Here is a 23,839-nt window from a genome sequence, read left to right on the forward strand (position 1 = left end):
AAGTGACAGCTTGCTTTGCAGACAAACATTTATATACCTAGAAAAACTTGGGCAGCCCTTGGGCAACCAGCTCCTTTCCCCAGTGACCAGCATGGCTTGCTGAAGGCAGGCTCTCACCCAAAGTCACACAGGACACACAGAAAAGGCAGCTCAGTCCTCACTCCTCTTCAGCAGTCCCGTTGGAGGCCAGGCTCCGTGTAGGCACCTGAGTGAGCCTCAGGGACTGAGAAAGCCAAAATGTCTTGCCATAAAGGGCAAATGTGTTCCCTCTCGGACACACAGGACTGAGGTCAGGGACCACTTGTGCAAGAAGGTCAGACATAAAAAGGGGCTTTGCAGGAAGGCACAAGGCTGCCCAAGATGCTTCCTCAATGCCATGGGTGAGGGTCAGGGAGCTCAAACCGCTGCTACGAACGAGGAAAGCCCACTGCCTCTCACAGTATATAATGCAATGGGACACGGCCACTTGCCTGGAGGCCTGCAGAGACGTGCCAACATTTAACACCACCAATCTGAATGGTGAGGAGGGAGCAGGCCATGGCAGAGGTAAACAGCGGCCCTGCTTTCAGAAAAGCAAAAGCCTTGAGTCAGCTCTGTTTAGTTTGGAAGATGCTTTCCAGCCCCCACACAACCCTACCTCTGGGCTTTCTCTCGGCCTTAACTCTTAATGCTAAACTCAGGCTGAGCCAAAGGCAAGAGCCTCTCACTGTCCGCAGACTAAATACTCCTCGGAGGAGAAGATGAGCGCCAGCGCTTAGTTTAAATTGCATGATGTTTCCAGCCTCACGTGACTGGGTTTTCTCTTTCCCTCAGCCCTGACCCTCGCCCTAGGCTCAGCCTCAGTCCCGGCGCTGCAGCCTCCCCTTTCCAAAAACAAGTCTTCCCAAGAGGAGGGTTCGAGCATCAGCCCTCGGTTGAGTTTGGCAGCCCCTTCCCAGCTCCAGCACAACTGCAGCTCTGGGCTTTCTCTTCTACCTAACCCAACTCTTCCTTCCCCACAACAAAAATACATCAGGAGATGACTCCTCTCCCAGCCTCAAGTCTCCCCAGACAGCCCCTTTCCAGCCACTTTCCACCTGCAGCTTCCAGCCCCAACCACATCCCTACCCTGCAGGCCAGTGGCAGGCCAGGGAACTTGCCACATGAAGAAAGGCTGGAAGAAAGGGATTCATGAAGCCTAGAAGAGAATTTCCTTGCTGGAAATATTCAAGACTTGGTTTGACAGGGCCCTGGATAACCTACTCTAAGATCCTTGTTCAACAGAGGGTTGGACCCGATGTGCCCCAGGGTCCCTTCCAGCCCCGGCTTTTCTGTGACCCTATAGGCCCTCCCTAAGAAACAAGAGCCTGTTACCTTAAAAGGGGCTAGGAGATGCTACAGAGCAACTTCCAAACTTTAGCTTGGAAGTTTGGAAAGACTTCCAAAAATCAAAGCAGACAGTGTTAAGAAAATATAAAAATAATCCCAAGTGAGCCCCAAAACCCAGAAAAAGAAACCTGCCACGGGCCTCATAACCCTGCTGGCAAAGGACTCGGGCTGCCGGAGACTCACTGTAACACCACTGCACACACACACATGCATATACACAACCTCCTGGAGGAAGACCAAACCTCGTGGCCTCTGGACCTAGAGGGCCACTGGAAGGGTGAGCACACAACCAAGGGAAAGGGACAGGGCCCAGAAAGTTTACATACAATGATTTTAACCATTACGAGTTTTCAGCCTCACTTCAAATACTGCTTGGGGCTTCCTCCTCCTCCCAACCCCAACCAAAACTCCAACCTTGTCTTCCCAGGCCACTGTGCAGTGGGTGGGCAAGACAAAATTGCAAGTTTCACACGGACTTGTAATGAAATTTGGAATAGTGGCATCAGGTTAAGAACACAGCAAAATCCTACTGTTTGCTTTCCCTTTTCAACAGCCAGTTAGAACATCTCCCTGTGATGCACCCATTTCTGTGCACGTTACTGCTCATCAGCCCAATATACACAGCACTCAGCTCAGCTATCTGTCGGGTTGGTATCAGAATGGTAATCACACCTGAAGTACACTCTGTGTCCATGTATTTTACATACCTGAATCAATCCGTTCAACTTCCAACAGCTTGAAAAACTGCAAGAGGGTAAGTGCTCTCAACTTCTGCCCATGCCAGTGCCAGCCCAAAGCATACAGCACTTCACAGAGTCAATGGCATGGCTTGTCATCCACCACCACGACGCAACCCTGCAAGCCACTGCACACCCTTAATCAGATACTCAGCAGCTTCCCTCGAAGACCCAGAGGAATCAGAACTTGCCATCACGTGGTAGATGTTGAATGCCTTGGGGAATGTTTATTTGACTTCCAATTCATTCCACTAATAAGGAGTTACTGCTTGAAACTCTGCAAAAAGAGATTTTTCCAGACAAGGGAACCGCGAGCAAGCTAAACAGAGATCTACCAGGAATGGGGCAAGCACAGCTGAGCCTGCGTTGGGTGGGGGGATGGACTTTCACAAGATCCCTTCCATGAGGTGACTTGCTCAAAGCCCAACCACAGAATAACAGCAGAAGAGGTGCCCCAACTCCCAACCTCTGCACATGAGGCCAAACTCGAGTACGCCACTTCTAAGCTCTAGTTCCTCTTTCCACCTCGAGCTGTCTCAAGTACAGTACTTCCCATCCTGTTAGATGGGTGCTCCAGAAATTGTAAAGGCGGCTCATGCTAATTGCTCACTCCGAGAGGTCACATTCACCTATCAAACCCATGCCATCTGGGGTTTCTGAAAGACTAAAAAAGAGAGACAAACAAGAGGATTATTAAAAATTTAACTATATAGCATATTTATTATCAATCCACAGGATAATCTGGTTGCTACATGAGCTCATAAAAGCTATTTCACCTTTACAAAATTAAAAAAAAAAAATGTGCCACAAGGATGTAATAACTGCTGATAACCAAGGACTGAATCTTAAAATTATAAATTTGCTGTAGAAAAGATTAAAAAAAATTATATTCACTTTAGAATTTTACTTTGAATAAAATATTCCCCTGTATAAAAAATAAAAAAGCTTGCTCTGGTTAGAATTAGAGTATTTTTCTTCTTCTTTTTTTAAATCTGGGAATTTGCATAATATCTCTGTAATAGGTTTCTTTTTTCTTCCTATTGTACCACGCGGCATTCAAGCATAGCAGATTAGAAACAAACATGAGAAAAGCAGTCTTAAAACATATGAAATCCACATGGGAAGTTTTCACTTTCTTTCCTTTCTCTATTCTTTAAAGACACTTTAGCAAGAATAGCCTTGGAAAAGAATACAGGTGGGGAGGGACCTTCAATGTGCCATTAAGTAGAGCAAGATAATAAAAGGCCTTTCGTAAGTGCTTTCTTAATAAGGTGCACAAGCAGACTGCAACGTTGCTAGTACTGCACTATGTACAATATTCACAATAGATTTTTCTTTATTTAAAAATATTCCAGCTAGTTCACATTTTCTCTTCCATTCTGAGGCTTTCAGTTCCATCACAGCCTTGACAGCAAGAAGTGCAGCAGCACCACTTCCCTTGTGGTCGGTTGGTCCTCTTATGAAACACTGGAACCTGCAAGTGGGCCAAAGTTCTTGGGGTTTTTTTCCAAATGTAGCAACCTTGGAGGTCCGCCTGGGTTCAGGTGTACATACTGACAGCTGGAGTCCTGAGTTAAAAACACTCCGGCACTGGAGTCGGACACAGCAATGTTTTATATTGCCAAAGCTTCACCTTAGATTTGTCTCGTGTGCGTCAAGGGATGAACCTCTCCTAGAGAAATGTAAAATACAAAACCAAACAAAACAAAGCTAAAAAAACACACCGTCAAAGGCTTAGCAGCTCTTGACTCTCGACTGGGTGATGTCTGACGTTTTCTTGATGACGCTGGCCCGTGTCTCGCGGTCTGGCCGGCTGCTGCTTGTGGAGGCTGTGGACACTACTTGCGGCAGAGGGATGTCTGGGAAAGGGGGCCAGGAGCTGTTGTAAGGCAGTGGGCAGCTTTCTTCTTTGATGGTGACTTGGAGGTCAGGCTTGTTGGCTACAAAAGTTGCCATGCTGGGAAGCATATGAGAAGTGTTCCTCATTCCCAGATTGCTGAGATACTGTTTGCCTTCAATGTTTTTCTTCTGCCAATGAAGTCGTCCCTAAAAAAGGAGGAAAGACTGCAAAGTTGCATTCGCTCATATAAAGTGCTCCGAGTAACAACGTGAAGACAGAAACATCCACAAATTGCACAGGAGTTAATCCATCTCTAAAAGCCTGAGCCTCTAGCTGCTGGCTTTGAATGTCTTTGCTCTCAGCCACTTCTCCCTTTCTGAAGTCATGTGTCTAAACCTTGGTGGCTCTCCAGCACTCAAGAGGCTCTGCCCACTCTTCTAATGGAAAATAAAGGCCTTATTCCCAGTATGCTGAAGACAAAAATGGATACAGAGGACCAAACACTCAGAGCTTCAAGTGGCAGTGTCTCCTCCATTACCAAGAGAGAGCATCCTCCTGCCAACAGGCAGGCACAGAGACCCAACGCCTCTCAAACAGCACCACCCAAACTGTCAACACAGGTGAGGATGCCGGGAAAACCACTGTCACTTGATGTTGTGTCCCCCATCACAGGGAGGAGGTTTGCCAAGAAAAGATAAGCATCCAGTCCTTTCCCCATCACACATGCTGCAATGGCATGTTCCGTCAAAGGAGGTTTGGGGAGTCGTTATTGGCAGCCTACATAGGGGCTCCACCCTAACCAAGGCACAAGAGACTAAACCAAGAGGGTTAGCCGTGCCGTTATACAGCTGCACAACCTGCAGTTCTCCAAGAAGGAGGATTCAGAGGGCTTTCGGGGGGGCACAGCAGGAGAGAGATTTGCAAGAGGCCTTCTGCAAAAACGCAGCTGGACCACAGGGCATCTAAGTGCCCTTAGTGAGCTTCCCCTGGCCTCTAAGTACTCATGGAGATCAGTAGGTCTGGTCACTTAATGGCAGCCCCAAAAGACGAGTGCTGGTTTTGCATAGATGCAGCTCAGGAAACGTTCACGGGGTGTGTATTTTCTCCACGGATTCCTTTCACCCAGCAATACCCAACTGACTGCTTGGGAAAGCTTTTTGCCTCACATACCTCAAACATTCAAGTTGCATTTCTGTCATACATGTAAGCATTTCCTCCAATTTTATGAGTTCATGTGCCATTTAAGGAAAACAAAGTGAGCATGCTTTCAACCAAGATAAAATACTCACTACCCAGCAATGTCAATGCATCATATTAACAAACTAGCTGGCACTGTTGATGGCTCTCCAGAACATCTCATGCAAATTAATCTCATTGTAGTTTGGACAGATGAGGAGGAAAGAACTTGCAGAGGTATCCATTCTGCAGGACAACCACCCAAATGTCTGTCTCCCTTGAACCTTCCTGGTTTGTTTTTCTCTCCCAGCTATTATTAAAATGAATGCTCAACTGGTAGACAGAGCTGCAAACGGAGAAGGGGGAAGAATACCTCAGGACATTGTTCTTGAGACCTTGCTCCAAAGTGCTAAAAATCCACAAAACACTTACCTCTACATTTTCTTCATCACTTGGAACGCTGTCAGTCGTTTCACTTTCTGTCAAACAAAACAGAAACAAAAATGAAACTCACACTATTCTATCTACAGTAGCAAAATCCAGCTCAAGAGGCCTGATCCAATTCCAACAAGTGGAAGCAGAGTCAAGCCAACGACCAGAAAAAAACAGAGAAGCATGGACCCCCTGCCGCAGCAACAGCAATCCAAGGGCTAGATAGCACAGCTGCGTTGAACAACTTGGGTAAATTCACATGGTTATCACAGTTGACATGGCTATACCCTGGAAAAGACAGCAACAGAGAGGGAAGAAGTAGATTTGTTCTTTCTGGGCAGAGGGAAGAGCCTCCTGCAGGTGGGGGATGCCCCCTCTCCCTCACCCTCTCTTGGCAGCTCCAGGCCTGGCAAAGAGCAAAGTTCTGTCCAAATCCTTATTTTTATCTCCCTGCAAAACCAGCAACAACTCCACCCCAGAGGAGATAAGTGTGTTTTTGTTTCATGAACTGTTATCTCAGCCTGCCGCCTCAAGGGCTTGTTGTCACTTCTGGCGCTTTATTACTGTTGTTATACTTTGCTCTCATTTCGCTTTTGCCACCCGTGCCCAGCCCCCCCCAGCCTACTTCTCAACCCTTCACCCACCACTCGAGCATGTAGAAATACTACTATCTCCAGCCCCATCACCTCCTCCCACCCCACACGGCCTCCCTCACCCTCATCACTTCAACCAGAGCGCAAACACAGGGGGGCGCAGCTCCAGCAGGACGGCCATCCTCCTGCAGCTGCATCCCTCCCTTGCAGAAGAGCCTGAAATCCAGGAATTTTGACTGTATTTTCAAGGAAGTGTGTCTGAATGCAGGTCTCCCAGCTGAGAGTCAGGCTCCTGGCCCATGGGCTGGTTGAGAGTGCTGTGCCTCAGATACATCCCAGATGGTACACAAACCCCTCTTTTCAGGACCAGTCTGTGCCTTCCTGTTTCCTGGGAGGATAACACTAGGCATCTATCAGTCTTATGACAGGAAGAGGTCTTTCTCCAACCCCCCCACCGGGGCTGACCAGATAGGGCTCATCCACTCCCTGAGCCAACAGGAGGCCAGAAATTACAAGCTTGAAGGAATGATGAGTAACTGTAGCAGGCAAGGGAGCTCTCAAGTCCCAATTTCCACTCTCCGCTCTGTGTTACACATTTTAGCCCATGCAGACTGCTTTGGACAGCCCCTGCACCCCTGCAACCATAAACCACGATCCTGCCTTCCCAGTGAGCAACCTCGTGCTCTGCACTGGACATAACATGAGTGCTAAGGGTGCATGGACTGTGCCTTGTCCCAGCGCACTCGAAGTCCTTCTGAAGCAAGGAAGCGGGCAGCTCAGCTACTCCAGACTACTACTTCCGAAGCCAGCACATCCCCTACTCCAGAGTCTCCGCTGCAGCATGCAGTAAGCAGAGGAGCAGTCCGAAAGGTTAAATCTAACTGCAAAGCCCTGTGAAGTTAACACTCTGCAGGGCTTCTCATTCACTGGCCCAGGTAAAGAGAGATGTGCCAACGTGATTAAGCTGGCTAATTAAGCCATGCTGGGGGGAGGAGAGGCAGAAATTAATCTGTGCAGAGGTGAAACGGCCCTGGAGATAGAATCAATAGGAGGAATCCACATAGAGACAAGAAACAGATATTCCTTGACATGATGAAACATGTGGTAACAAGAAAAGAGTGATGCAGCTGAAAAGGAATCCATCCTTGGTGTTTATACATAACAAAATTCTGAGCAAGAGATAGCACTATAGTTAGGAAAGCCAGGGAAGCTAGCCACTCGGGCATAGAAAGTTAGAGAGGTTATTTCAATCAAGAGGTTATTTCAAGCAGTGTCAAACACAAGAGGAGGTTGACAACAGCCTCAGTACTAAAAAAAATGGATTTCATAGGCATCAGTGGAAATATGAGAAAACTCACAAGGGCCACTCATATCATTTGCCTGAGTAACCTCAGAATGGAACTAGAGGTGTTTTTGAAATAAAACAGATTTATGTAGGACAGCTGATACCTCAGGCTACTTTTTTTTGTTGTTGTTTCAGAAGAGCTTAACTAACTGTTCCTGTACAACTGTTATGGTTATACTCTTTGCTGCCATTCAGCGATAGCACCTGACAGACAGAGCAGGCAGCTCTACCCAGCAAACCCTTGAGCACAGGGCCAGGGCTCCCGCGGTTCTGCTGTACAGGTTTGTGTGGAGCAAGACAAAGGCAGAAATAGTCACAAGAATGTCCTACAAGTTTCAGAGTTCTAACAAACCAGACCCCTGTCCTCACTCTTGCCTCAAGGGCAAATGCATGCTTTAAAAAAAAAAGATGTTCATAGAACAATTCGGGCTGGAAGGGACTTCAGGAGGTCTATAGCCCAACCTCTTGCTCAAAGCAGGGCCAGCTACAGGACTGGATCAGGTTGCTCAGGGCCTTACCCAGTCAGGTCTTGACAACCTCTGAGGATGGAGGCAGCACAACCTTTCTGGGCATCCTGCTCCACTGCCTAACTGTCCTTGTGGTGAAAAAGGTGACATTTTTTCTTATATCCAGCTGGACCAAGTTCTCTTGTTTCAATTTATGCCTGCTGTTTCTTATCCTCCCACCACGCACCGCTGTGAAGAGCTTGGCTCTGCCTTCTCAATAACATCCTTGCAGGCAGGGGCAGGCTGCTATGAGGTCCTCAAAACCACCTCTCCCCAGTCCTTCAGTATCTCCTCACAGAGTGAGTGCTCCAGCACTTGATCATCCTGGTAGCCCTTCCTTGCACTTGCTCCTGTTCGTTTGTATCTTTCTTGGACTGGAGGGCTCAAGACTGGACCCGCTACTCCAGAAGCAGTGTAACTAGTGCTGAGTAGAGGGGGATAATCGCTTCCCTAGATCTACTGGCCATGCTCCTGAAAGCCAGTGGCCTTCTCTGTGGCCAGGGTGATCTGCTGTCTCACGTTCAGCTCACTGCCCACCCGCCTTTCTGCAGAGCTGCTCCCCATCCCATCAGCCCCAGCCTCTATCACTGCAAAGGGCTCTTCCTCCCCAGGCACAGGACTTGGCATGCGTCCTTGCTGAATTTCATAAGGTTTCTGCTGACCCATTCCTGCAGTCTCTGCAGGTCTCTCTGGATGGCTGCCCTGCCCTCAAGTGTATCGACTGGTGTCCCCTATTTGGTGTCACCTGTAAACTTCTCAAGTGTGTACTCCTACACCTCTTCTGCTCATTGATATATTAAATAGGATTTGTCCGAGGACAGATCCTTGCAGTACTCCACTTCTTATTGGCCTCTAACGAGCATAACCAGGATCATCAAGAGCTGCCTTGAGATGCATTCAAAAGCATGTCAGTGGCATGAAATCATCTCTGTGTTATCTGAGTTATGGGCTAGCAGGTCCTGGTATAAGTTAGGACAGCTGACGACCACCAGGATACCAAGACAATATAAGGGGATAGCAGAAGTACTTCAGTCATGCCTCATTTTCCTTATGCAGGCTTGTTGCATTGACTTTAGGGGAGGCAGTTCATGACTTGCTCATGTCAGGGTGGTTCTCCTATCATCAGACCACCCCTTTCTATCGTACCAGCCCAAGCAACCACCATGACTTCCAGACCAAGACAGTGACTTTTGTTTGCATTCCAAGAACTTGGATCCTGTAGCTGAGGTTAAAAGAAAGCATCATTGTCATGTTCACATAGACGGGAAAAGTTTTGCAAGAAGCATATGGAAAGAGGACAAATGTTTCAAAGGCCCCGTCTCCCAGCTGCTAATAAGTTAAAGCACCCTCATCCTCCTGCCTTACGCTTTGCAAAGCCCTTCTAAATGCTTTGGCCATTACAGACTAAACACATTGGGAAGCATTATCGTTTCTGAACATGCATGAGACTAACATTGGAGGCTAGTCAAAAGAACATCATACTATTCACCCAGACCCAAAGATAAAAATTACTAAATACATATTTTATAAAAATGTGTCTGGAAGTAATTTCAGCCTAATGAGTCAAAGGCAAAACCATGTGTAAAATAATAAATTGCGTGGGGAACAATTAATACTTAAGTTTGCCTAAAAAGATGACATTCGTGTTTCTACCCAGTCTCCTGAGGCTTGCAAGTCAGCAACATGTTAAAAAGGGAAGGACAGGTTGGATCTGAAACTTTTTCTACTTTCAATGTGGCTTTGCCCTGCTTCCTACGGAAATAAGGCTTATAAGATTGCAGGGACTCTATATAGCGTGCCCACGTGTGCATTCGTGTCTGTTCTCCCCTAACAACTTCTGAACATACTGTCAGACTTGGATAAGGGATAAATGAGTGCCCAAGACTCCTAACTTCCTACCAGTTTTATGAAAATAAGGGGCCAGACAAAAAAGAGAAACCATTAGCACCCTGACTCGGGGAAAAGCTTGTTATCTCACCCCTTTTTAGATATCAGAGAATCCAGATGGGAAGCAGACGTTGGAAGCCAGACACCCACGGCTCTGCTGCTTGCAGGACCACTTGTTATCAGACACTACATGGCTGTTCTAGTCTGCAGACTATTTGTAACAAGACAGATCCACTCCCCCAGGGCCCTCAGCTCCACGTCTGCATTATATACCATTAGTGCAGCCCTTAGCACTCTGTGCCCCCTGTGCTAGGCACTGAGGAAACATAGAGCAGAGAAGACCTTTAATCTTAGTAGGTCAGGGGGCAAGGGGGACACACTATATTTGCAGCACACCATTTGCACCGCTGAAAATGCCCCTCTAATAAAAGACGAAAAGACCTCTCTGCATTACAACTAAAAAGGTTCTCTTTTTCCATTAGTCACAGGCTAAAATCTGCAGCTTACATTTCCAACCTCAGATCTGCCAAGTTGTTTCCCAAGGTGAAATGAGTAGAGGACTGTGAGTTTTTGAGTTTCATTAAAAATGCAGAAGGCAGCCGAATAGACATTTCTGGATCTTTGCCAGCTACCCTGGAAAAGCCCTCTTTTCCCCAGTGTCTTCCAAACATTTCCAAAAAAAGAAATGCCAGGATGCTTACCTGCATAGGACGAGACAGGGGAGATCTGAAGGGGGTACAGCTGGCTCATGCTGAGGGGCTGTTCGTCGCTTTCTGTTGTCACTTCTACTACCTGGCAAACATCAGGAGGATTGGCAACTATCACCTGCTCCTCGCTGCTGCCATCAAGGTGCGGCTGTCCTACAACTTGGGGTTAGAAATGAAAAATTGATTACTCGTAACACCTTGACCCTGGCTGGATCTCTAAGAGCCTGTCCTTGGAGCCTGCTTGGTATTTGAGTGAATCTTCAATACCGTCTCAGCACTTTCTTCCATGCCCACCACCTGCTTTCAATGGGACTTCTAAAGGAAACCTGTGTGATTTATTTAGTTTCCAGCACCTTCAGAGACCTTTTTTTCCCCACTTGTGATGACTGAAAATGGCTAACTCTCCCCTGGCTCTCACACATAACGTCCTTGAGCTCCCCTTGACATACCAGCTGTCCAGAGGCTTTCCCAGGGAAGACCACAGCCACACTCCTCCTCCACTCAGAAACACGGTCTCATGAGGACATACGGACCACAGCAATCTCTCCTAACCTGGGAAAGCATCCTCATTCTGCAAGCTGCCAACATCCCATGGCCTCTGGATGCTCTCATGTAAATTATGCACCAGAAGACCGGAACTGGCATGCAACAAACTGGCCACACGGTCATGTAAAACATGGTGGGGCTCTGATTTATACATGACGTGAACCTGTGAAAAATTTCTTCTCCAGTTAGATGCTTATTCTCACTGATCCTTGCAATGCCAGTGATGGTATGTAGAAAAGCACAGTTATACCTGTAGTCTGTAATCCCCATGGTCTGTGACTGAAAGCTACAGTCTGGTTGGTTATTAAAAGACGGTTTTCCCATTCCCCCAGGCACATTATATTTAATACTAAAGGAACATTATTTATTTCTACAAAGTGAAGGCATCATGGATTCTTTGTAAGTGTCCTGAAATGCTTTGCAGGCATTAATTGTGCTACATGACATCCTTTTGAAACAGGGGAACAAACCGAGCTACCAAGAAGTTACTGAGCAAAGCAAAACTATGGTGAAAGCCAGAATCTCACTTCTCTGGTGCTGCTTGAGATAATTCCCTCTGTCTTGTACAACTCCCCTATCGATCCCAGCAGTATGAACACATGACCACTGCATTAATCCAGCACAGAGCTGAAAGCCACTAGCTCGATTTGAAGAGCACACAGGGATGGAGCTGTCTCAGCAGATGGCTAACCTGAATCCACAGTTGTCCAAGAGAAAGGGAAGGACTATAGATATTCTTTCACTGGAACATAAAGCTTCAAAAGGCACAATCTTCATACAGACAAATTGTGTACGAACACGGTGCTGTGTTGTTAGAAATTCAGACAGTCCATTTTTTTCTAGACCCATGATGGGAAAAAATGTAGGCAATGAAACAGTAGATCTTGAAATTCTTCTGCTCAGTGACCTAAGTACTCTAATTATTAATTTTAAAAAAGGCAAAAGATAGTGTCTATTCCTCAATAGGAATATCATTATCATCAAGATAAATATACATGAATGCACATGTATATACACACAATCCATTCCCACCTTCTACCTTTAGACAAGGCTAAAACATGACTTTTTGAAAAAGAAAAGTGACAGGTTTTTCTCCCAGAGAAAAGCTGCATATCATTTTGCTTTGTGAAGTGCCAGGTAACCACTGGGAAGTCCCCCAAAGCTGGATGTGTATTTTATGAGACAATTCCAGCATAAAGAAAATTACATAAATAGTGGATAGTGGTTTTTTTAGAAGTTGAATCACTACAATTACTACCATTTTGTTCCAGCTATTTCATTTCTACCGTATTTCCATCTTTCCTGGTTCTGAAGCAACCTGCTTTTTATTGCGTTGGGTGCAGGGGGCAAGAGCACACACACAGAGTTAATTTTTACGTGGGAGAAACCAGTATCGTGCCAGGGTATGAGCAGGCCATCTGCACTGTTTTACCTTTCTCCTCAGTACCTGACGAATTCTTACCCACCCCGAGAGATAACTTGCACAGAAAAAATTACTGCTTGCTTGGGCAGTATGCCACCACTTTCCCGTGAGCTGCACGTATGTCAGAAACACTGCATATGCTCTTTGTCTTTCCTCCCCTCCAGCTGACTTCCCTCCTTTCTGCAAAACAGATCTATTTTACCCTTTTCCCCCTGTTTACATTAAAATCCTGCTTGCAGTCCTAAACACGGACTTCTCTCTGCAGTCTGGATAAGCAGCACACTTCACAAGCCATTAATTAAATAACACTGGATGACAGTTACCCACCCGAGCCTTGCTGTCCTACCCCTGAAAATGGATTCTGTGACTCCAGAGAAAAATGAAAGCCCTTAAGGTGCAAATTCAGTTCTGTTCCTCTGAACCTCTTGCTTGGTTTCCACAACAGACCTTTGACCATTCTTAGATGTTGATGTTGCCACTATGGGTCCTGTCCTGTAAATTACTGAGACCTTCTAAGGTGTGACATGCATTCATCTCATCATAAAATCAAACTGGAGTTCAGGATACACTGTACTGTAGAAAGCTGAGATGTTTGCAGCAAAATGACTCTCTCTGATGTTAGTGGATTTTGGGGAACACCAGGTACATTCCAAAGACTGCTGTTAATTGATCTCTGTTTGACTTTAGGATGGTAAAATAAAGCAAAAGTGTATGAAGCTTCTTCCCTGGGACTGCCTATTGGCCTTGGTGTGTTTTCAGATTTGTTTATGAGTCAGTCAGTAAACAGGAAGCAGTAATAGCACTACAATGCTATTCCTTCAAGTTATAAAACCCTCTGTAATAGTAGGAGCAACAATCATGTTCTAGCACTCTTACAAAGCAACAGCTGATTAAATGAACTGCCATAAAGAGAGGAAAACTACTCACAAACTCCTCAGCCACAGAAGTACTCGAGGGGAATGACTACAGAAAGCCTTGCGACCTAAGGCATGGGCATCAAAAATAGTCACTGCACATACTTTCTGCCATCTCTCCAAACAGAAGACTAACATATTTGTCAAACACTTTTCTGACATATATAGAAGTGGGATTCTAGAGAAAATGGTATATGGGTCACATTTCTAGGAGCCCTCGCTGCAGTGACAACCTCAGCCAAAAAAGAGCTGTCAAAAACCAGCCCAATTATTCTACCAAAAACCAATCATTCACATGCTGAGATGACAGCTAATTCCTAATGTACCAGTTTCTAAATGCAGTCTTCGCTGATTCTCGTTGTTAGCTCAATGATGTTAAGAACTAACTCTGCTACTGAGGTGCAAGTAAAAAAAACAAGTTCCTCCATTTCGTCTGCAGGTTTAAACTCCCAAATAAAACAGTACCCTATACAAACCTCTGCTTTGAGCAATGGGAAACTGCCATCCAACTGCAGTTTAACTCCCACGTGACACCAGCTACAGTCTCCTCATAGCTGAGGACTACCCTGTGGAGTAAGTTCATGTCAGGAAAAGCCACCTGAGCATGTCTGTAAGTGCTTTGCTCTCAGGGGAACCACCACACTGCCACAGTGCTGCTCGCTGTCTCTGCAAGGTGGTGGGGCTGACCTGCAACCAGGACCTCACATGGCTTGGGCTAGTGAAAAATGTGTTGACCTGATTGTAACCATGGTGTTCTCCAAAGTGCAAAATGCTGATGGAAAGCTGAGTTTGGCAAACTCAAAAGAGTTCCTGAAGTCACCTGTATGCTTAGCATATAAGAAAAGCATAGGAGTACTTACCTACAAAGTTCACTGTACTGTCAACTTCATTTTTTATAGTGGAGGACAGGAAATAGTCAGAAGTGACATCATTTAGCCCATTAATCCCAAAAGATGATTCAACTGGCTCTTGCTAGAATGAAAACAGTACAGTTGGGTCAGGTTTGATTTATTTTAGGAGCCTGGACTCAGTTCATCTCTTTGTTCTGAGATGGTAATAACTCATATCACTTCTGCCTGCCATATACCCCCTGTTCTCTGCTAGACACGGTCTTAGAACTAGTATTTTGGTTCTCTGAGAAGAAGCCAGAGTCTACTCCATTTCCAAATCTTCTGCTTTGAAATGACAGCTACTTTTAATTTTCAGATTTAGAGTGAGCCTTCAGAGAGCAAGAAATTAGTGTGCTATTTACTACAAGAGATTAACATTTGGAACAAACGAGGAAGAAACATTGCTTTAAAATGATACTCTATTTAATATTCATCCTCATCCCCTTCCAAACATGCTGTATCTCTTAGTGCTCTCTGAAAGGAGGCCTTAGCTTCTGTACAGCAATTACAAAATCCTAGCCTTAATTTTTCTCTGCAGCAAGCCTGAAAGCAAACCAAAGTGTTTACACTAAATACAGCCTTTTAGATCACATCATAAACATTACCACAGGGCAATAGCGTTGGGAAAACACCACCTGTTCTACATAGACTGAGCTTTCCACAAGATGCATCTCTGTAGGTCTGGTACACTCGAGTGGGAATCTAAAAAACTCCCTTCAGAATAGACACCAAAAGTTTAATTCCATAAACTCGGGATTTCTTTAAAAAGCTATGAACACATTTAAAGGATTATCTACAGGTCCAACCTCCTCCCTGGTATTGGCTCCCTTATGGGGTTATCGGTTACAAAGTCTAAAGTCTTTTGCTCTTACTCTGGACTGGCAGTGCTAGCTCTGCAAGGGAAGTTCTGCCTCGCTGCTGACCCAGAGACACCTGCATGGATGTGCAGAGCTGCCAGTTGGATCTGATGCCACGCCATGCCCATTTTCACTGCTCTAAAGCATTTCAGCAAGGGCAGGGCAAAGGTGAGCCTCAAGACTTGTGGTGCTAGCCCTTCACAGTACTAACCATATGAACTGTTATCAGGGGGACAAAAAACTGGGGACACTGTGACAGGTCTTTCCTGGATGCCACATGCTGTGATTGTGATCCACTCAAAAAGAGCTGTCACTTCGACAGAAGTCTGCATCTTCCCAGCCATTAAGCGAGGCAAACACGCACCCTGTCCCAAGGCCCCTCTGCATATCTGAAGAGTGCAAAGGTAGTGCTAATGGCAACTAGGTCTTCGATGAGCTGCACTGGTTGTGTCGACCTGCAGGTCAAAGAATTGGAGAGCCGGAAAAGATAAAATTAGCTGCTATTGATCCACCGAGGATCACTGACTGCAGAGACAGGTTACGGCTGCACACTGGAGCCCTGAGCCTCTGGTGTTGTGCAATGCCCCAGCAAACACAGCAGCCCCCATGGGAACGCTGCACATGCAGCACCTTGCTCAGCTTTACTGAGGCTTGGTTACAGGGAAATTTATTTAGTAGCCCCTTTCAAGCTGCAGAAAAAAATAAGTATCCTGGAACTCGGGTGATGGTGCCAGATCGACAAAGGGACATGGACACTGGCATAGTTGGGTGTTAAATCACCTAAATTTTCAGTGTCCAGATGCCTGCTGGAAGCCTAAGCTAAATGCATGGGGAAAGGTGGCACTTAGATTTTAAAAAATGTCTCAACAGGGAGCTGCATGCGTAATCAAAAGGATGCATCTAGGATAAGGTAGAAATTAAGCCTCAGGCAGGCAGTTCAGCCCTTAATTTCGTTTCAAAGGAAGGAGCCTGTTTTTATCTAGGCTACTCAGACACTTACGCCCTCCTCCCATTGCTGAGAATTCACGTTTTAAGGGAGAGACCCCGTTTGCCCCAAAGCCCAGTGGTCAGAGATCTATCTGCGAGGTGGGAGACCGGCTCGCAGCCCCCCTTGCCTAATGCGGAGCAGCGATTTGCTAAGGCCCAGGTCTCTCACATCCATGGGGACAAGCAGGGAAGTGCCCTGAGCACCCTGCTCAAGCTCAGCAAGGCCTGGCAGGGCTCTTCACCCCCACCAGCGGCTGCTGTGGGTACCCACAGGGTCTGGCAGTGGCAACAGGGGGGAGCTCAATACGAGACTCTTGCCACGCTTAAGTCCTTTTGCAGATCTGCACTCAGATTGTCAGCTTCTTTCTGCTGATATTACCCCATTGCAGTTACCAGGCAGGAGATCGTGGAGCAGCCTCCCACTCACCTCAACTAAAGAGAGGTTTTCAGGGTAACTGCAAGGCATTCAATGCAAAACACGCAACTCGGATTTCAGGACTTCACATCACCGAGCAAAGCAATTATAAGCAGCTTTCAATGCTCAGAAATGTGCATTTGCATTAATTCATCCACCACCCTTCTCCGCTGTTATAGTCTTCAACATTCAATAGTCAGTCTAACAGTAGCTAAGCGTGGAAGGAGCATCTATGCAGGCATATCTGGAGGCCAGCTCATGTACGCATTTGCCAGAATAAGGGGGAACAGACAGGAATACTACCTGTCTCCAGCTCAAAGCCTACAAGAGCTAAGTGGCCATACCATAGTTGGTGGCTGGTGAGCTGTATGCTCCTAGCAGGTATTGCTGGTAGATGTACGTGCTGGAGGCACAGCCAGCTCAGCTCACTGCTCCTGTGTCGCCTGGCCTAATGCTTCTGTGCAGCTCAGGGTATGTGAGCTAGAGGAAAGCACTCCCAAAAGCTGCGAGCATCGCCCCACTGGCACCTACTCCCAGGCCTAACGCCACATGCATTAGTCTCCCAGGCATCACTGGGACTCCCTCAGCAATGACTGTGAGATAATCTTAATGGAGAGGACAAGACTGTTCAAGCGCCTCTACAACTTTTCAGGCATTTAATATTTTGACTAAAAGAAAGACTATGAAGGAGGGGAACGGCAAAGTGCTGCTGCCAGCTTTGGCAGGCATCACACGCTGCTCTGCTCTGACCAAAGGAGTTTACTGGCTCCTTCTGAACACAGGCTGCCATCAGAGTCACGTTCTAACAAGCACACGTAGCTGCATGATCCAGATAGGATGGTTAAAAAGCGGTTCCTTTAAGATAATTTAAAAGTCACACTATTCTGACATATAACTCCACAAGTGTCAACCACCAGGACAGCGTCTGCCTTCCAAACCTGATTTCAGTGGAGGAGTTTTCCCTGGCCTCTGGGTTCACCTGGCCCAGAGCATCTCCTGGCCAGCAGGTGCAGAACCTGTACCCAGGCATGGGTGGCCCAGCCCTTCACAAGCAAGCAGCAGGGGACTGAGCTGCCCTTCTGCTGCAGACACGGCTGCTACGTGCAACCCAAGAACACCAACTTTACTAAAGGCTGAAAGTCTGAAACCTTTGCGATTTGCTTTTTGAAAAACATCGAAGGCGGACCAAATCCTGCCAGTGTGTAATACTGACCACCTCGTAGAGGCGCTCGGCAGAAGTGCAAAAGCTAGGAAACACCATGCTTTGTAGGGAAAGCTAACGTCAGTCTGGGTCCATGCTCTGAACAAGCAGAAATCTCAGGCAGTGACTGAGGAGCTTTACAACTGAGGTATTCTAACTGCCAAAACATGAGCAGAAGGTGCAGCTCTGACAGAACTTCTCCCCCTCGCCTAAACGAAAATGAATTTCCAATGCCTTCCTTACGCACAGAAATTAATTGCTCCAAAAGGTAGTTCTATTGTTCAGAAGCATTCCTTCCATAATTACTGTATTTCTACTTACACAGACAAACAAATGCAAATGTATTGCCGAGGCTGCCAGTTTTCCAACCTCCAGGCGTAACACAAAGGCTGTGTCAACTGATGACGTCAGTCACGGCTCCAACAGCCTTCACGTTTTTAAAAAAACCCCCAAACATCCCATGTAACTGTAGCTACTTAACCAAACCACAAGCATGACAGATTTGCAAATATCCACCACAATATACTATTGGGGCTATTAAAAAAATTTGCAACAGACTGTTTTCACAAGCTCTCACACTATTAAACAGCCACTTCTTACCTTAATTTGTTTGAATTTGTCATCCTTCTCGGACTTCGTTTTTTTTCCTGCAACAACAGAAGGAAGATTTCTTAAAGTCCTGTGTGCCACAAGTTATCCTTCACACTTCCTATATTCACCAACAAATAGCCCCAAAACGTGCCTCAAAATGGTAGCACCTCCTAGGAAAGGGAGAACACATTTTGCTTAATTTTAAACCCCCCTTAAGGCCTGGGCAGTCAAAAATTCACCTTGAACACTCCGGTGTTTCTTTTTAAAGGGCTACAAAAAAGAACCACGATGGGACTGAGGAAAGCAACTGCAGTCAAAAAAACAAGGTGAAAAATACCTAAGAGTGACAAACTAAGCAACAAGGCCTGCTTAAAAAAGAAGGAAGGGGAAGAAAAATACTCTTAAAGGGAAAAAAATCAAAATATATGTCTCATCACATTTGTGACACTCTCACTGTAGCTACTGGAAAAGGGAGGTTGTTCATTGATTTAACGTGAAAAGAGATCACAATAAACTTCAGCAAATATTTTTGTAAATAGTTGCAACCTGAGGAGGGGGACTATATTTTATAATTCATGCAAAACTGGTTTAAGCAATCATGCTGGACTTGAGAATCCAGAAAACCACACAGCATATGACCCTCACAAAGTGTTGTGTGCCTTGGCAGACCCCAGCGTTGCTGCCTCTGCTCTGAATTCACAAGACCCTGATGCGGAAGCTCAGACCTGCTGGTGCAAGCTCAAATCCACCCCACTGTTTGCACAGACGTGTCCCAGGAATTTCTCCCATCTCTACTACACGACACATTGAGAATTAGACATGTTTGCAGCCAAATTCTTTTGCTCTCACTCACACATAAATTTAGCCACGTGCCACATAGAAAGGGCATGTGAGAATATATACAGGACCCAAAATACGTCAGAGTTTTATTGTAACTGGACTTGCTGCAGAATCCTCTCCTGCTACAGCCCCCATCTTCAGAATCTCAGCTTTCATGATGAACTTTTCTAGTTCTTACAGCTATGAGAGGAATCTACCACAATGGGACAGGTTATGGTTCAGGGAAATATGCCTGAACATACAAGAGACTGGAAACAGTTTCAAAGCAAATGTTCTACCTTTTGCAGATTGATCTCCCTTTCATAGTATGATTCTGCCCCCAAAATGCCAGTTCATCATTTCCAATCACACTGACCTTAAACTGAAGATATGCCTTTCACTTCCCAATTTAAGAAAATAGCAAACTGAGCTACAGGTGAACTGAATTGGATTTTAGAGGGACACCGTGCATTTGGTTTGCAGGTTATCTTTTCACCCAAAAATCCTAGACACCAGAGGATACCAGAGGACTAAGGAAGCCATCGTTCTACTCCATAAACCAGTAACAAAGCCATAAGGAAGCCACTGAGCCATAAAGAAGCCAGTGTTTCTACTCCATAAGAAACCAAATACTCATGAGATTGACCTGGTGGTTAGGTCCTCTCCTGGCAGATGGGAGACCTAATCCCTAAATTTGGGGATTCAAACATAGTTTCCCATTTCACCATTATCATGCTGTGGGGGCTGTTTTTTCATGGCCTAGTGTAGCTACGTAACTAACAGTGGTTTCACGGTTTACTATTCTGAGCAGAGAGTGTACTGCTCCCACTCAGCTCAACACAGCACCAGTTTATTTCTACCCTTGCTTGACAAAAGATACCAAAATGTCTGCCACCGTATTCTGAATGAGCCCTACTGAGTTAAATGCATTGATCTCTAATATCCCCCTAATCATCTTCCTTGACTGAAGGAGACCTGGGACTAGCATATGAACACAACTCCATCGGCTGTAACAGAACTAACACAATTTACACACATCACCAGCTTGGGAGTATCACATCTCGTTGATTCTCCCCCTCCAAGCGGCTTGTTCTCTTAACTGAATGTAGCCCATTTTTCATACAGCTGTTCCTAAGTTCTGGGGAATATCTGGATAAAAATGTCCAGCTTCACAGCAGAAGTAGAACTGGCACATTTGTGGGCCCCAAAATAAAAACAATGCCCCCAACACCATTTTCATGTTGACAAGCTCTCCCCTCTACCTTTTTTGGAAGGTCTTTCAGATAACGGCAGCATCCGGTACACCCTGAAGGCATTGTTTCCTTTCTTTATACTTTTGTCCTTCACTTCTTCTATGTCAGGCAGAGAGTTCATGGCACAACGGAAGTTTGCCTTCCACGTCTTTGGATCGGGTTTATCTACTCCTGACTGGTATTTTCCTAAGCAAGAAAAGATAGTTAGGCACACACGACGTGCAATTGAAAACCTAAGGCGAATTAATAACAGCATAGGTTAACTTCAAGGTATCAGCCTTTGGTTCCCACAACAAGCCATCAAACAATAGCTGAGGTTGCAAGAGAGTGTTGTGATCTCATTCCCATGCACGTTTCTAGAACACATGATGAACAGTTTCTGCTCAAGAAAGATGCAGGGCACTGCAGATCAGATGTGACTCCACAACAATGTGGAAAAGCTTGCGCGGCATTTACCTTTATTATGTCTGGCTCAAATCCATAGAAAGGCATAAAAAGCCTAAGGGCCCAAGTCTACAAAGTGCTGAGTGTGCTCTACTCCTGACAATTTTGAACCCAATCTTGTTAACGTTTAAATCAATTAAGTTTTACTGTGTTCCTCAATGCAAATGAGTTACGGCGCTTCAATAAAGCTGGAGAGTATCGCAGGCCTTGAAAAAAGCACTTAGCCTCCCACAAATCTAGAAACTTAAATTCACTCTCTGTGTTAGTAAAAGCAAAGACAAGAAAGCAGGAAAATGTAACTTTAAAAGGGAAAACAATGGGAAAATCTGTCCTGCAGAAAGAGAGTTCCAATACCTGTGTGAATTGCCCAGTTTCTAAATAAGGGAGCATCTTTTTCAACATCCCACCCATGTCTTGCAGCATGCATCCAGGGAATCTGAAAAATCTTCTTCTCCTGGAAGGGAAAACAAACAGGAAATGCCAACACTGATTGACTTGAGGGATATTCTGACGACTTTAAGTCACTTATTTAAAAGCACAGTTGCAGCATCTACAAGTGTTTTGCTTCCTTCTAACCCAGTGCCACTGTCACTGAACTCAATAGGAAAATATCCATTGGCATCACCGAAAGCAGAATACAGCCCTAAGTATATGAAATACTCAGAAGCCTCTTCACGGACGATGAGCCTGGCAGCCTTCCAAGCTGACACATGGATAAAACATGCAGTGCTACACATTTCTAAACATTCAAACGAAGGCTACTTTTGGCAGCACAGACACTTTTATGGTTAGAAAAAATAGATATGAAACTAAACAACCATAGGAACAGAGCAAATTCAAGGGATTTAGAATTCAGCCAGTAAAATACTAGCATGGTAAAGGAAAGGGATCTCTCAAATTTATACGCCAAGCAAACAGGCATATGAATGTATCAACTGTAGACATCTCTCCAATGGGGATAAAAAATACAAGACACCCATGTGAAGGGGTGGCACTGAAGATAGTTGAAGTATTTTAGTTTAGAAACTTTAGGCCAAAGAGAAGGGCATTTAAAGCAATCCAAAGGAAGGCTTTTTTAAAATTATTTTTTTAAACACACAACATGTAGTTAAACCAGGGCATGCCTTATATGGTGGAAGTATAAACTGATTCCCAAAGGGATCAGAAAAACTCATGGAAGATAGTACACTGCTGACTATTAAAGATGATAGTTTTGGGATGCAGCTCCAGCTCTGAGAGCCCAATGGCTTTCAGAGCTTGAACAGCATGTTTCCTATACTCCTTCCACAAGCACTTAGCACACAGGATACTGGGCCAGATGGGTACTGGGTCAGATGTGCTTTTATGTCATACAACATGGGAACGAATTCCAATGTGCTGACCTACAAGGCTGCTTCAGAACTCTTCACGCTCATTTCTGCAAAGCCATACAAATGGAGTTTGTTCCACAACAGTTGTTTTTTCTCCCCTATTGGGGGGAATACATCTTATCTGGCTTCACATGCAGACATCTTGCACTATAAACACTGCCAGTACAGGTTTAGATCCACTTCTTAGTCTGTGAAAAGCACTTCCAGGGCAAAATGCACCCTCCTCCTGAGGTAGTCACCTGAGCTACACCAACTGACTTGCACCCTAAAAGAGCCTATTTCTCTCCATTGACTACAATCAACTCTAGACAGGCAGCTCTCATTTAAACAACTGCATTGTAGATGTCTGTGGTCGGGTGAGATGAATCCTTTGCCCTTTCCCCTTCCTCCAACAACCACTTTTCTTCCTTGAGTGTCTGGTTAATATTTCACTAATGTCAAGGTTAGGTTTATTTTCCTTCCTTTCCATGTGATCTCTTTTTTTTGAGCCTGTGTTTTGTATCGTCCTTCAGCTCTTGTCTTCAATCCTTTCTCTCATTCACATTCACTTGTTTGGAATTGCATTCTTCCCTTCTCGCTTGGCTTCATCTTTTCTTTAATTTGGTGAAAGCACAGATTTAACACGTTCCTCATCCCCCTTCAAGCCCTCACGCTCTCATTCTTCCTCTTAATGCATTCCCATCACTTCTCTCATGTGCTTCTTGCCTCCTTATTCTTCCCCCTCTATATAGTTAAATCATCCTACAGAGATGCTCTCCTCTTTCCCCAAGTAGAAGTGGTCTAAAGAACGCCTCAACCCCACTATCCTGTGGTCCACAGCACTACTGTATGCATCAGAGCTAGAATAAGCTTCCTTGCCTTTACTCTCCCAGAGACTACAATGAGCATGGAAAAAAATTCATACTTCCATAGAAAACAATTTCTATCAACAAGAACTTTAAGAATTGACCAGATGAAAAAGTCTTCTCATGCTTGGTGATGGGGAGAGGTTTGAACAATGCCACACAATGCTACGGAGGTTATACCATGGATTTCATATTCCGTATGATAATTCAGAAAGTTCTATAGGAGCTAGCAGACCAAACAAGGCTCCAGACATAGCATCCTGTCATCATCAACTGTACTCACTGCTTCAAAGGAAGGTGCCAGGACACTCTCAACAGCAGTCTAAGCGTTCATTAGAGTGTTTCTGTTCATTACAGAAAGTTCTTCCCAATCCCAGATGTTAAGACAGCACACGGACTTATAGCAAATTATAATATAAATAACAAAATCATAGAATCCATGTGTATTATAATTTTATAATACATATATAATTTTACATACCCGTCTAGAAACTACAGATTTTCTCATCAACTATCAAATATCTAATCTCTGAAATCCTGCAAGACTGCTGATTGCAGCAATACCATGTGATTGTGTGTTCTGCTCTAGTTTACCTAGATGGTTTCTATTCAAATACTAGTTTTTGATTTCACACATTATCAAACATTTACCTATATCCTTCTTCAGTCCATGCTTCCTAATAATGACCTTAA

At 45.2% G+C, this 23,839-nt stretch overlaps 1 protein-coding gene across 3 annotated transcripts in view; it reads right to left on the minus strand.

Moving 5' to 3' along the window:
* Nucleotides 1–2,797: 2,797 nt before the first annotated feature.
* IRF2 (interferon regulatory factor 2) overlaps nucleotides 2,798–23,839 on the minus strand; it is a 39,610-nt gene continuing 18,568 nt past the window's right edge. For all 3 annotated transcript variants that reach the window (XM_009277357.2, XM_019471572.1, XM_009277355.2), the window contains 7 exons: nucleotides 21,286–21,385; nucleotides 20,497–20,673; nucleotides 18,425–18,471; nucleotides 14,335–14,446; nucleotides 10,586–10,750; nucleotides 5,554–5,600; nucleotides 2,798–4,151 (listed from right to left, as the gene is read on the minus strand). In XM_009277357.2, the coding sequence (XP_009275632.1) occupies nucleotides 3,840–4,151; nucleotides 5,554–5,600; nucleotides 10,586–10,750; nucleotides 14,335–14,446; nucleotides 18,425–18,471; nucleotides 20,497–20,673; nucleotides 21,286–21,385 (960 nt within the window). In that variant the 3' untranslated portion in view covers nucleotides 2,798–3,839. The remainder of the gene's footprint in view (nucleotides 4,152–5,553; nucleotides 5,601–10,585; nucleotides 10,751–14,334; nucleotides 14,447–18,424; nucleotides 18,472–20,496; nucleotides 20,674–21,285; nucleotides 21,386–23,839) is intronic.

This window comes from Aptenodytes forsteri, unplaced genomic scaffold (genome assembly GCF_000699145.1).
Source record: "Aptenodytes forsteri isolate BGI_AS27 unplaced genomic scaffold, ASM69914v1 Scaffold65, whole genome shotgun sequence".
NCBI classification, from domain to species: domain Eukaryota; kingdom Metazoa; phylum Chordata; class Aves; order Sphenisciformes; family Spheniscidae; genus Aptenodytes; species Aptenodytes forsteri.